The sequence below is a fragment of the Anser anser genome (genome assembly GCF_964211835.1).
Source record: "Anser anser genome assembly, chromosome: 3".
Taxonomy (NCBI): Eukaryota; Metazoa; Chordata; class Aves; order Anseriformes; family Anatidae; genus Anser; species Anser anser.
In genome coordinates, this window is record NC_139722.1 from 108,250,985 (window position 1) to 108,264,830 (window position 13,846).

Sequence of the window (13,846 nt, forward strand, 5' to 3'; positions counted from 1 at the left end):
GTGGGCACCGATGGGGCTCCAAAAAAACAAACAAACAAAAAAAAACCCTTAAAAGTAGATTTGGGCTCTTCAGCATGGGGGACGTTGCCCTTCGGGCCATCACCAGGCTGGCTATTGTTGGCTAGTGGGGGGGGGGGGGGGCTGGTCGTGTTAAGTAAAGCTTGACGATGGAAACGGGTCTCTGGGGCCAGATGTTCAGCGCCGTTTCAGCTCCTGGAGTGGCACCGCGTCGATTTTCTGATGGCAGGGGAAGGGCAGCAGCCTCCGGAGAGGCCAGGCCCTTCACCCCTCAGGTTCCTGCTGAGCAAGGTGTGCCTCAGGGCAGGTATGACGGGGGCCTGGATGCCAGGGTGCTGCAGCCCCGCACTTCATCTAAAGATCAGCGGCTCTGCTCGGTGCCCCAGGACTGCCTGGGGACACCGCTTCCCCTTGTGGTGCAGGAGGGCTCCTGTGTCGAGCCAGCAGCTTCCACCGTTTCTCCTGGGAGGACGCTGCAGCCTGCAGGCGCCGGTTATCAGTTGTCTCCTGGATGGGAGTTCCCTTTGTCAGGCACCACTCCCACCGTGTCACTCCCGTTTCCTTATCTGAGCCCGGACTTTGGACAGACAGCAGCGCTGCAGACGCTGAGGTAAGGACAAACACTTTATGGGGATGATTACCCACCTGGGCGAGGTTTGAGGCCAGCTAAGGCACGGACTGGGAGTGCCCACAGGTACCAGCCCAGCCTCCTCACGCTCGCAAAGCTTCGCTGCGGTAGATCAGGTCAGAAACCCCAGTGCTCCCACCCCTGTGGCCCCCTGGGTGCCAAGTTAGAGCGCACAGACATCGTTTGCCTTTAATGTAAAGCTCCAACAGAGCACAGCCAGAAAGGGCACACGCAGCGTTAGGTGAAGGACCGCTGCTTCCTGCTCTGCCAGGGAGCTGGGAGGACAAGGAAGCTCCCTGCCGCTGCGTCCCCAAGGGCTCGCAGAGGAAGGGGCAGCCCCTCACTCATGGGGCTGGCCGGACTGACTCACGCTGGGTTTCTCCTTGTTAGGCTGCAAATGTGAGAAGCTTTTCCCACAAAGCTCCCCTCCCCCTGGAAATCCGGGTGCAGAGCCCAAAACCAGAGCCTAGAAGGAAGGGAGCAAGTGGCATGGGGGAAGGCAGTGGTGCAGCAGGCTGGCAGTCACTCAGCCGCTACACGTGTGCGAGGCCAAGGAGGGCATTAACACTGCGAAGAAACAAACATGCTTTCTCCCCAACCCCTCCTTCCCCCCCACCCCGTGTCTCACCCGTGAGCAGCAGCACGGAGCTGCAGAGGTGTGCCAGCTTCCTGAGCACCCGGTTTAAGCCCCACCGCAGGAGGGCTCAGCTGGAGGCTGCAGAGGAATCAGTCACCGACCCAGGGGAAGGAAACCCCATTTATTCAGGCTGTTAGGGTTTGGCACGCACAGAACATATCACAGTAACGCACTGGAGGCTAAGGGTTTGGTTTTTTTTTTTTTCTTTTTTTCTCTACAGACATACAGGAAAACTCTATGCAACTCCCATGTACACATTACACAAAGGAAACAGCTTTAATCAACCACTGGTGAAACATGGAAGCTTTTAAGATCTCTGTAGCTGGCACAGGAATGTTCTCTACCCCCTCCCCCCCCCATACAAAAGGCATTTCAGGTCAAACTTTCTAGTAGGTGATATTTCCATGCATTTCTACAGAATTAAAGAAGCTAACAGACAAAAAGCCCAGATCGAGCCGTATTAGTCAGGCTGATTGGTTCTACTAAGTTAAATCAATAGTAATTATGGACAAATGGACCAAGTGACCAAAGACTGGGGCTGAGAACACCACTTTTCATCTCGTAATATTTTTCAAGTGGCTCCTTCTCGTTGTACTACCCATAGCTGGAGAGCTCTGATACAAGAATCTGCGCTTGTAAAAGCCTTAGAAGCATCTGATCCGCTATAAGTGTGTATTAGTGAAACTAAGGTAGTTCTAAATTAACCTAATGTCAAAAGAAAAGCAAATTTAATAGAATTGTTCAGGCTTGGAAGAGACCTCAAGACACTTCATAACAAGGAAATTGAACCTGTAGAACAAGTGAACCTTTAAATATCACTGCACAGTGAGTTTATGAGAGTGATTAGGACTCTTTCTCCAGAAAAGTGTGTCCCTTTTATCTCTATTTTAACTTCATAATTAACCTTAATTAGCATGGCTCTGCAACTGCAAGCACTAGGAGTTTAACCCTGTTTTGGTGCTAACAGGTTGCTTTAGCCTACCTGTAACTACAGGTTTACAGCTTTTAAGTTTCGCATTACACAGTTACAGGGGGAAGTTTTGAGTTTGGCAATTTGGCCAGTCAGCCTCAAAAAGACCGTCTGAATTTACCTTAATTACAATTTAGAAAAGAACAGGAACCAGACTGTTCTCATGCCTCCCACCCCTTTCATCCCACGACACACTGCTGCATTGGACCAAAGTTTTTGGAGACCTTTAGTGTTAATCCATTGGGGACAGTATCGGGCTGGACAACCAATGCAAATATTAATACACCAAGATAAATCCTTAATTTGATTTATTTATGGTCATTTGTACATACAAGCTACATCTCCATAATCTACTTTATTCTAATGACAGCTTCCCTACAGTTAGTGAAACCCTTGCCTAGAATGGATGTTTTACATAACTGATATATTAAAACATGGAATGCTTGTAGAGTTGTGGCACTGTATGACATCTACACGGGACTTCCTTCAAAAGCTACGACTAGGGAGCCTCCTAGCTTCTCAGCAATACAAGCTCGGTTGAGGTCCTCTGGCCCATTTGCTTGGCATTCATGCTTTATGCCTAAAAAAAGAGGCAAAACACTCAATAATGCAGCATTTCGATACACTAGTAATCAACCAAAGAAACACATTTAGTAGTAACATTAGAACAGGCAATCTGCTCACTCAAGCGGTCAAGCCCTGCCTTAGCTTAGGAGAACAAGGAAATTTGGATGTTGCCCTCCCCGATACGTCACGGGGGACACCTGGCTACGCATCCCCACAGAAACACCAGGGAGGACATTTTCACTAGCTCAGTGCCCGCTGTCAGCCCTCTCACGGCAGCTGTGAGCGAACTGATCTCGTTTCCAGCGCTGCCCAGGACGTGGCAGCTGAGGGAGCTACAAGCAAGAGCCGAGATGGCTGACAGAATCCAAGTGGGAACTTGCTGTAGACGCTGCAAGGACTTTGCCTGTATACAGGATTAACAGCGGTTTCTTTTTTAGAGGGCAGGGAGCCCAACACTGCCTTATGTGGAGAAAAGGCACGTTATTGCTTTTCGGTTTCAGCCTGTACACGCGCAGCATACCACATTATCCCTGAGCAGCTCCAATCCACTGGCGAGCTGTCCTGTGACGACTGGCACTGCGGTGTACTGCTGCCGTCAGCCCTACGCTCTGCAGGACTTTGGCCCGGGCACAGAGAGAGCTGAAGGAGCAGCGCTGCCTGGCCAGGAGCCATCGTCATCATTTATCTAGAATGAAATTTCTCAGCGCTGCAGCTAGGTGTTTACTCCTTCGTTAGCGGTGCCTGACAGGCTGAATGAAACTTTGCTTCTCCACTCAGAGATGCGATGCCTTTGAAATGAGTAAGCACAGTTGCGTGGCTAAATCGAGTGGCTTGTTAATTACTACTGCAGCACAGTAAGGCTACGAGACTCTGCATTTCAACAGGCACAGGCCTGAAAGTCCTCTGCCACACATGAAATCCAGTGTAGTGTTAAAGATCTAACGGTTTGCAGGCTGCATGGTGCAAACCAGTTGCACTGTGCAGCAGCGTCGCACGCTTTGAAGCCTGCTCTTGTCCTGAGCACAGCTCTAGCCCCTCTAAAATCTAACAGACATTTTAAGTTTTAACCAGAGCTTATTTTAGCTCTGTCACAGGGCATTTTACCTGTGAAGTTCTCACCTCACTAGCACCTCAAAAAAGCCAATTAGTCAATGCTTAAGCCTTGCTGTGTAAGCACCTCAGGGGGCATGGCACAGCTAGGAGCGTTGGCTGCGCTACCTACCTTGAAACTTCTTTTTGATTGCATCCTTGGAGCTTGCGTAGATCATCTTACTTTTGAGAGGTGCTTGTTCTGGCGCCCTAGTGGAAAACACCAAAAATAGTCAAATTAGTGGCATTTATTACCCAGCAAGGACAGAAACAGCATCCTGCTGGTCACATACAAGTGAAACCTCTCCTGGCTCACAACACAAGCACCAGGCTGTTCCGTGCACTTTAAGCCTGCCATCTTGCAGGCCCGATCAAAACAAATGCTCCCAGACCTCACCCAGTCTTGGACCTCATGCTAGGAATGAGCGAGCTGGCAAGGCCGCTTACCACAAGAAGAACATCAGCTCTTCTTTTTTAGATTCCTTGGTCTCGAAGCTTGCATCATACAAGGCATAACGGCAATCCTTCTCAGGAAGCATCTGCACAAAATGCTTGAAGGGGTCGGTAACTGTCACACCGACATCTCCCACTAGAATCTCTTTGCCTTCTTCCACGATAATGCACTTTTTGTCTGGACTGAGGCAGAAGATGACAGCCTTCTTCCTCTTCTTGATTTCCTCAGGTGTAGAGCACTTCCGCACTTTCATGTCATAGAAGATACGGCATACCTCATCGGCAACTTGTACTCCAGATGCCTGCAAAGATGAGAACAAAGACTTTTAGAGCCACCGCTGAACGTTTTCACAGCTACGTTACTGTACTGCCTCAAATCTGAGGCTAGAAGACAAGCAGTGCTCGCAATAGTCACCCACCGCTTCAGAGTCTAGTCAGGGAAGGCTGCAGGCCCTCCTTCTGCAGCCCAAGTAAAGAATCCGGAGCCTCGATGCTGCCCACAGCCAGCTGCCAAACCAAAACTATTCCGAGCAAGGCACAATCCGACTTACATTAGAACATTGTTTCAGAGCAGTTTGACATGCACATCCACCCCTAGTCCTCTGAGGTTCAGTTGTGGCAGATGCCTTGGCATCGCAGCAACTTGATTTTGTTAGCCACTGCAGGCAGGGCTGAGCAGTCAGGTCTACCAGGATCACTTCTGTTCGGTTTCCTGGTCGTTTCCAGTACGCTTGCTATCAGCTTCAGGTAAAACGCGGTCAAATTCCATGCTCGTCACCTGGGCTCGGTTTAGAGGTCAACAGAGATACAGCGGGGGTGCTGCCATACAGCTTCTAGCCATGGACAAGCTCACCTTCAGAAGTTGCTCTTGATTCAGCATTTTAAAGGGAGAGCTTGCAAGTCTCACAATTCATTAGTCTGCTTCCCAGCAGTTCCTCCACCAGTAAAAAAAAGGCAGCTTGCTTTAATCCCCTCCCCCCCTTTCTGACGAGAAATTCCAGTTCATTAGCGGCATCCTCCTGTGCTAATCGTGACAGGAAGCGCAGATCCTGCACCACCAACCTAAAGCTAACGGCAGCTGCACGGGGCTGAGGACCAGACCTAGCAGGAATGCCAAGAGGCCGAACTGCGCTTTCAGTCTGCTGCTTTTTCGCAAACGGGAAGGGAGAGAAAAGAGGTGGCAGGACGGAAGTGTTTGTGTCTGAGTTTTATGCTGGGAACGCAGCAAAAGTTTGAGAGCTTACAGTCGGCTGCGCAATAGGGAACACCGCAACATGGGGAACCACGCCGGTCACTGCTAGAAGAACACGGTCAGAGCAGCGGAAAGCTGACCGAAGCCTGCCCAACGCCTGTCTGCCTGTTCCAACCACACCGGGCAGTGCAAACAGCACAATGCCTTCCTAATACTGCCTCTCCCCCTGTTGCTGTTGGGCCTTCCAAATTCAAGTAACTCCGTGCTCGGATATGGCAATTCCTATCTCAGGAGGAAAAGCCGCCCTCCTCCCTCTGTGTAAACTGCCACACGCCGCTGTTGGAGCGCAGTCAGCCCCACCAAAGAGGCAGGTAAAGCATCACGTGAGAGATACCAACTGAGAAAGACTGAAGCTTGTTACCTATTTTAGTTCCCCTTAAGCTCGAGCCCCAAAGCGTGCCTGACAGACGCATTTTGCGGGGGACATGAGAACATCCCCGCTCCACCAAGGTACGAACAAGCAGAGTTCGGGCAGAAAACCAGGGAAATCGGAGGTGAAGGTGAACTGCACAGTGCTAACTCCCCTGTCCTTCAGAGACACCAAGGACTGGGTGGCTACTTAACACGTTTTTCCCCCCAAAGCCTTGACCAAGGCCTGCCGTACATCACTACTCAGGTGACCTCAGGTTTTCTTCCACTGAGATTTCTTCTGTAACTTCCAGGAGCCAGCACAGCTCTGCTAAGCCGGCAGAGGTTGTCCCAAGCCCCAGCACACACAGCTGGCGCCATCGATGACCATGGGGTTTGCCTTCAATTTCTACGAGCAGCACTCGGGAGACCTGGCTGCCGATCCTATACAGCAACGAATCTGAGCTGGAAGCTTTCTTTAGGGGTTTCCTCCAAGAGACCCTCACAGATCTACCTGGAATCCCTTGCACTTACTCCGGCGAGCAGCAGGCACGCAGCCGAGGGAGGAAGGCACTGTGCCTCAGCTGCCTGGCAGGCGGCCACCCTTCTGCGCGTCCCCAGCAGCACAAGGAAAAGTCAGCAGGGAAAGCTTATTCAAGGATAAATTCAGGCAAAAGCGCAAACATCGACGCAAAGTGACTCACTCCTCTGCCGCCTCCTCCATGCCGAGGGGCTGCACTTTGTCAGGTAACTACAGAGGAGCAAAGGTCTTTTTCCTCCTGTCTCTGAGGCTGGTGTAGGCAAGAGCTCTCCGGGAAGACTGGAAATAATACAGGGTTGCCCCAATAAAGCAAACAGCACAGCAGCTGGGACTGTTGCATCATTCACTAAGGTTGTCTTGAGTTCACTGTGGATCAGCCCTTTTTTTTTCTTTTTCTTTTTTTCTACGAGGTTTGTCTTCCAGCTAACGGCACCTCAGCAGCTGACAATGGATTGAAGACTCAGCTTTCAGATTCACAAAAACCTTAAGGTTCTGCGTAGAAAACGCACAGGAAGCCTGAACTAGCGCAGCCTAACAATGCTATAAAAGCAGTTAACATCAACTACCTCCACTGCTATCAGCTCTTGATCTTTGCTCCAAAAGGACATTGTTACTCAGCGGAGTAACAGTGTGTGCTTGTGGCTGCTGCACGCCCAGCAGCGTGCCTCCACGCTGGGAGACGAGTCGTTTCCTTATAAAGGAACTGAGCACTGCTGGCGACTCAGTTCAGATTCCAAAAATGTTGGGAGCATTCGGTCTGGAAACTCAAAATTCACTGTGTTAGTCTGCAGCTGATAACCGGGACCGAGCAGAGCCCGAAGGGACAACAGTTAAGGACTGGATTTGTTTTGCTTTACACTTTCCAAAGTAGAAGAAGGTTGTCAGGAGCTGGTGCTACTCTTTTTCCACAGCGGCTGTACAACCTCTGGAATCACCACACAGGCTGACGCTGGCGGTTATTAAATTGCCAGGGACAAACCAGGTATCTTCAGCCTGAGGAAACCTTACAGCCGTGTCACAGTACGGCTTGAAGTGAACCCACACGCTCCCAGTGCAGCTCACTGCTTCCAAAAAGAGGGTAAATGCCTGTAACAAAAGGACTCCCCCTTCAACACGGGGCTTGTACCACGATGGGAGTGTCGTAAACACACTAAAAAAGGGAAAATACCAAAACCCTGCACAGCTTTTGTTGTAACTTTAATTGTAATGTCGTCGTAATTGTGCAGGGCAGCAGGGAGATGTCTGCGACGGCCACTGCAGCAAGGAGGAACACCGGGCTCCCAAGCGCGTGCTCTCAGCTGGCTTTTTAACCCTGCCCCTGCTGGCCCGCCCTGAGGAACAGCTGGCGAGGAGCCTCCACCCGCCAGCAACGACGGAATAAAGCGGCTGTTTGTTAGCCTGGGTTCTCTCTTTGGCCCAGCACCACTCTGCTCGAGGATTCAATGCAGCACATTCTTCTTTTGTGTGTGTGTGCGCGCGCGCGTGTGCTGGCTGGAACACTGCTGAGCTCAGAGAGAGGGCTCGCTTCTGCTCCTTTTTGGTGTAGGAGCACTTGCCCAGCTCTGGACTGCGCACAGAGTTGCGGGGGACACGGAGACCCCTCGGCACAGGCAACAGTCCCTTGAAACCGTCCTCAGGGGGCAGCGGGGGGGAACGGCACGGCCCGACAGCCTGGCTGCTCCTGTTCCAGGGCCTGCCAACCTCACTGAAACAGGGCAGCAGCAAGGGGGCACGCCACCGACCGCTCACGGTTGGGAGAGATGACGACGCCACGGCACATCCAGGCGGACGCGCGAGCAAGAACGCGCCAGTTCCCCTGAGGGGTTCAGCAGAAACAAGCTCCCCCCCCCCCGTATTTCCAGGCGGTTACCCCGAGGGCAGCGTGCCCTGCGGGCAGTGCTGCCGCCCCCGTTGCCCCAGAGCCCTTCCACCAGTGCCCCCATTGTCCTTCCACGCAGCCCGCCGCAGGCGCGTGAGGTAATGGGTGCATGAAATGCCTCGTCAGCGTGCGCCGCGGCAACACAGCGGCTCTTATTCCCCTCACAAAGCCCTCGCTCCTGCCTCGAGCGCAAAGCGCCGCCCGAGAGCCCCGCGAGAGCGACTTCAACAAGGGAGACGCACCAGATCCTCGACACACTGGGTTTGTAGCACGCCTGAATTGAAACGCAGCTCTGCCCGTGAGGTTTGCTTCAGGTTTTGTTAAAAAGCACTGTGGCCTCCAGTATTTTCCCTGAATAGTTAAAGTATTTTACCCAAAACAAGTCCTTGCTCCTTCCTCTCCTCTAAGAGGGACAGGACAAGAAATGCTCAGTTTGTCTCACAACAAGCTGGAAAGACTAAACTTGTTTTTAAGCGCTGCATTGATAACTTCACACCGTAGGCTTTCTTCCCTGTAATCAGTGCCTGGGAGCCCTCGGCAGCGATGCCCGCGCACGGTTATCTACAGAAATATTTTGGGAACCAGTTCCGGACTTGTTTTGTTTGGGAACCACGTGCGCACGCTGCATACACCAGCACAGCCTACCCGCAGCTTCTCAAGTGGAAACTTTTGCTTCGCAGAGAAGCATCATCAGTTTTTCCACCGACACCATGAACACACCGAGGTGCGCCTGCCTTAACTGCAGGGGTTTGAGGGCGGCGTGCCTCCCCGTCTGCCGGCCACCTCACCGCCATCTATTTCCTTCCCAATTCCGTGAGCAAACACCCTGTTCTCCCTAGGCCCGGCGTGCCACCCCACACCGCCCCTCCTATCTCCCATACGAACCCCTCCCCGCTGCCAGAACCGCCTGGGCGAGCAGGCAGCGCTTCCACCTGACTCGGTGCGGCGTCACACCACACGCCTGCCACAAACACTGCTTTCGACTAAAACTGCTGGCACCTGACGGCTCGGGGACAGCGGCCTTCCCAAAGCCGTCCCCTACGCTGCCACGCAGCGCCCTGGGACGTCGCCAGCACCGAGACCTCGCTGTGCGAACGCAGCCAAGGCAGACACGAGGCCACGCGGGCTGGCCGCGGCCAGCAGCAGGAGATGAGCCGACGCCTCCCCCGGGCCTGCTTCCACACCGAGGGGCGAGCCCTGGCCAACAAACGGGCTGAGAGCGAGGGTACTTAAACGCGGCTTTGCTTTTCATCTGTTACCAAGATAACCCCCGTGATAGCAGCGCTCCCACCCCACAGGGACAGACACCCACGTTACATCGGGCAGTCTGTGCACCTGAAGAAGCCTGAAGCTTCAATTCTGACCTGAAGCACAACAGGAAACATAAGTGCCTTTTTTTTTTACTGCTGTTGTGTAAGAGGCCATTATTCACACACCATAAACCAGCAAGAAGTACGGGGTTATTTGCATATCGCTTGCAGGCAGACCTTGCCAGCTGGACTCGAGTTTTTTTTTTTTATTTTGCTTTATTTGGTCTCTTTTTGCAGGGAGAGCACAGGGAAGGGAATCAAAACCCTATTCAGCTATTTCTTTTCCTGCCAATAGGGGGTTACCAACTCGACAAGGAGAGATGAGGCGAGCAATCACAGAGAGGCAGAAGAAAAATAAATCTCTCCTGAATTCCTGGAGGTTATTTCCGCTGGCTGAAAGCTGAGGAAAGCATCACCTTCACTCAGCTATCGTGAGGCTCGCTCCTGGTAATTGTCCAGGTAGGCAGAACAAGCACTGCCTGCGGAGAGAGGCAATCCCGGCAGCACTGCTGAAAAACAGGAAGTGTGGCAGCCAGGGGGAGGGCAGAAATTTTGAGCAGCGCCTGCTCCTCCGCTGAAACACATGTTTGTGAGGTAATGCGGGTGTAAGCTGGCACTCGGCGGGACTCTTGCCGGAAAGCAAAGCTTCTTAGGAGCACATTCAGCACAGAAATCAGCTAGTTCGAGCCCAACCGCCTGCAGGAATTTTCTCGTGGTCCTCTGCACTCCTATGGCAACCTCCAGATCACCCTTAAGAACAGCTTTTGAAGGCCTCTCCGGGCATCCCAGACACTTTTTTTTAATCAAGATATCCTTGAGACTGCTGCCAACAGCGAGCAGTCAGGGGAGCAGAAGGCTCCAAACAGCTTCAGATGCAAGTTCTGGCTGTCCGCAGGCTCTCCCGCATGAGATTGCTGAGCTCAGCCCTCGCTCCCCACTGGAGCCTCCCGGTAGCGATATCCCGGCGGTGCGAGCAGGAACACGCCCCACACCCACACTACCCATTGTCAGGAGGCTGTCAGCTCGCATACGAGGCACACGTACCTTGTAATTACACGGATTGGGGAATACTGTTGACTAACAACGAGGAAAAAATGATTTGCACAGCCCTCCGAAGACCGTGGAATCATTTAATCCAGTAGCAAAGAAACCAAACCTCGTGGCAAGACAGATGAAAGCCGAAAATCCAATGTTCTTTTGATGTAAAGTGACGCCCTGCTGCTTGGCGTTATGGTACTCTGCCAAAAGGCCTACGCTCTGCCTAAAAGCAAAATCGTTTGCTGCAACTAGAACGCATCTAAAAACACAGGAACCAAAAAAAAAAAAGCCAAAAAAACACACCCTGTTCTAAAAAAGATCACTATGAGAAATGCTAGTTCTGGCTGACTTGGGAATTGCCTGGTTCTGAAGCAAGATGCAGCCTGACACGCCGAGGAGTCATTTTAAACTAGGTTTGCGTACTGCAGAGGTGGCAGCTAGCTTGTTCAGACAAGCCTATTTTAAACAAGAGCTGCAAGTCTCGTCAGACTTTTCAGCAGCTTCATCTGCAACTCCCATTAGCTCTGCTCCACGCTGCAGCCCGGCCGGGGATGCTTCGGCTGGGTTTTATAGGAAGCAGGGAGATTACCAGCACATCCTGCACGCTGGGGCCGTGCGGGGCGGGAGTTTATCCGCGAGCTGTGCCCTGCGTCGGGGACACGAACGGCGAAGGCTGCGGGTGGGCTGCGACGCCCTTCAAAAGCTAGCGGCGAATAACCTAACGGAGGGCGTTAAGAGACGCGGGTGTTTGGTGCCGGAAAGGCAAGAACAGGGCGGTAATTAGGGCTGTGCGAGCTAATTCATGCCAATTCATCAATCTCAGCCGTGCGGGTTAAACGGGGGGGTGGGGTGATGGGAGGGGGCAAACTTCACCTTTACCCCCCCCCCCCCATCCGCCCACACGGCGCCGGGGCACAATGGCCGGGCGGCTCTCTGGGGGCGTTTCTCCCCTCACGGCCGAGGCAGGGCTCGCACCCTCCTCCTCCTCCTCCTCCGCCAGGCTCCAGCGGCCTTGGGCGCCCCCCCACCCCCTCCCCCTCCCCCCGAGGAAGATGGCTCCCGCCGCGCGGCCGGATGCGGCCGGGGGCAGCCGCAGCTTCCTGCCGGGCCGGGCCGGGCCGGGCCGGGCCGTACCCCCCCCACCCCCCGACCTACAAAAGCCCCGGGGGGGGGGGGGGGGGGTTGGGTGCGGCCGCGCCCTGCGGCACAGGCAGGGAGCGCTGGGAGGGGCCCCGCGGCGCGCTCCGCTCCCCCCCCCCTCCGCGAAATGGACGCGCTCGGCCCCCCGCGCGCGCACGCGGCGCGGGCCGTACCATCGCGCCTCCGGGGGGGGAGGGGGAAGGGGCGCTCTGAGGGGATGGAACGTACCACCGCAAAGCGGGGGGGGAGGGGAGGAACGTTCCACAGCACTGATGCGGGGGGGATATGGGGGGGGGGGATTCCGCCGCCTCACGGCGCGGCGCCCCGAGGGACCGGAGCCCGGCGGGGAGCCGCCGGTAGGCTCCCGGGGCTGTGGGGTGGAGGGGGGGGGGCGCCCCGCGGGTCCCTTACCATGGCGGCGGCGGCGGGCGGCGGAGCGCGGTGCGGCGGCGGCTGCTCCCCTCGGCGGCTGGGCGCGGCGCGGGCTCCGGCGGCAGGAAGGGAAGCGGCGAGGGCGCGAGCCGGGCGGAAACGCTGCCGACGTCACGGCCGCCGGGCCCGGAGAAGGAAGCGGTTGCTATGGTGGGAGCCCCGCGTGGCAACGCCCCGCTGCCTCACTAGAGACAGAGCGCATGCGCGCCTGCCGCCCCCCCGCTCCGTACGCCCCCTGAGGGGGGCGGGCCGCCCAATCGGAGGCGGAGCCGGCGGGTGATGGATGGCCGGCCGGCCAATGGCGGCGGGCGCTGAGAGGAGAGGGGCGGGGCTACCTGCCCCAAGGTGTGCGCGGAGGGCGGGGGGTGCGTGAGGGAATGAGGGGGGGGCAAAAGGAGGGGGGGGGCAAAACTGGGGGCGTGAGGGGGCAAAACGGCGCGTGAGGTGCCAAAATGGGGGCAAAAAGGGGGTGTGAGGGGGTAAAAAGGGGGTGTGAGGGGGTAAAAGGGGATTTAGGGGGCTAAAAGCGGGGGCGGGGGCGGCTGTGAGGGGCAGGGAGCGATCGTGAGGGGTAGGCGGCCGGGTCGAGGCCGGGCGGGGGCGGCGGCGGGCTGAGGAGGCGGTGAGGGGGAAGTGGCTTCGCTCGCTCGCTTTTTTTTTTTTTTTTTCTAATTTTTTTTTTTTTCAGGGTTTTTCACTACCTACTTTGGTGCGATCTCAGCCAGCCACTCGTGATTGGCTGGCGCCGGCCGTTGCCGCGGCGAGCCGAGGAAACCCTGTGCATCGCGCCGGCCTCCAGACAAAGCACCCGGCGCCCGGCCTCCGCTCCTGGGGCGCTCGCCCCGAAATGCTGCAAAAAAAAACCAACAATAAAAATAATAAAAATGTTATCGTTTCCTTAACGTTTCTGCGCGATGTGTTGCGGGGCTTCTGTAAGCAGGCTGTTCGCTGATTGCTGAAGCGTCTAACGTGAAAAAGTAGAGGTGGTTTGGCTTCGTTACTGGGTGCGGCGATGCTCCCTGCTTGAACTGCCATGAATTGATGAGCAAAGAACCCCCAGCATCAAGCGTGTTTGTTGAGCCTCTCTCTCTGTGCCTGCTTGTAAGCAGAAAACAAAGCAAGATTTGTGTGGCTGTTTTCAGGGCTGGCGTACGAGGCAGCAATATTTCTGGCTTACATCTAACATAAAGCATCAACAACAAAGGTGTAAGCCATACCTTACAGTTTTTATCCATATTCCCCCGTTCTAGTTACACACATATTTTTTTTTTCTAACCTCCTTGCGGCATACCCCCGTCGTTTCCCTTTTTAGATGCTGTTGTGCCTGCTCACTTGAGATACGGGTTGCTGAAAGATCACATATTGAAAATGCATGTGTTGAAAAAGCAGTCCTGTTCCGGCAGGCTCTTTTGTTGGGTGCCTTGTGCTGGCAAGGGGTCCCTTTTGCAAGAGCGTTGTGAAATTAAGTGGTACTGGTGAGTCTTTTGCTAGACTTAAATGGCAGTGGGTGGGTTGTTCCTCCCTATGCTCCTTTCTGATGTATT

At 54.5% G+C, this 13,846-nt stretch overlaps 1 protein-coding gene and 1 long non-coding RNA gene across 3 annotated transcripts; one reads left to right on the top strand and one right to left on the bottom strand.

The window, feature by feature from the left end:
- Positions 1–1,469: 1,469 nt before the first annotated feature.
- On the bottom strand, positions 1,470–12,499 carry DSTN (destrin, actin depolymerizing factor). The gene is made up of 4 exons (XM_083828556.1): positions 12,282–12,499; positions 4,357–4,664; positions 4,043–4,119; positions 1,470–2,833 (listed from the first exon to the last, which is right to left on the bottom strand). The coding sequence occupies exons 1-4, from the start codon at positions 12,282–12,284 to the stop codon at positions 2,724–2,726; spliced, it is 498 nt and encodes a 165-aa protein (XP_083684682.1). The 5' UTR covers positions 12,285–12,499; the 3' UTR covers positions 1,470–2,723.
- Positions 12,500–12,511: 12 nt separating this feature from the next.
- On the top strand, positions 12,512–13,204 carry LOC310896361. Of its 2 annotated transcripts, none has more exons than XR_014581425.1 (2): positions 12,512–12,647; positions 12,991–13,204. It is a non-coding gene; the product is annotated as an uncharacterized lncRNA (long non-coding RNA). The 2 variants fall into 2 exon arrangements; XR_014581426.1 differs by lacking the exon at positions 12,512–12,647 and adding an exon at positions 12,704–12,746.
- Positions 13,205–13,846: the final 642 nt, after the last annotated feature.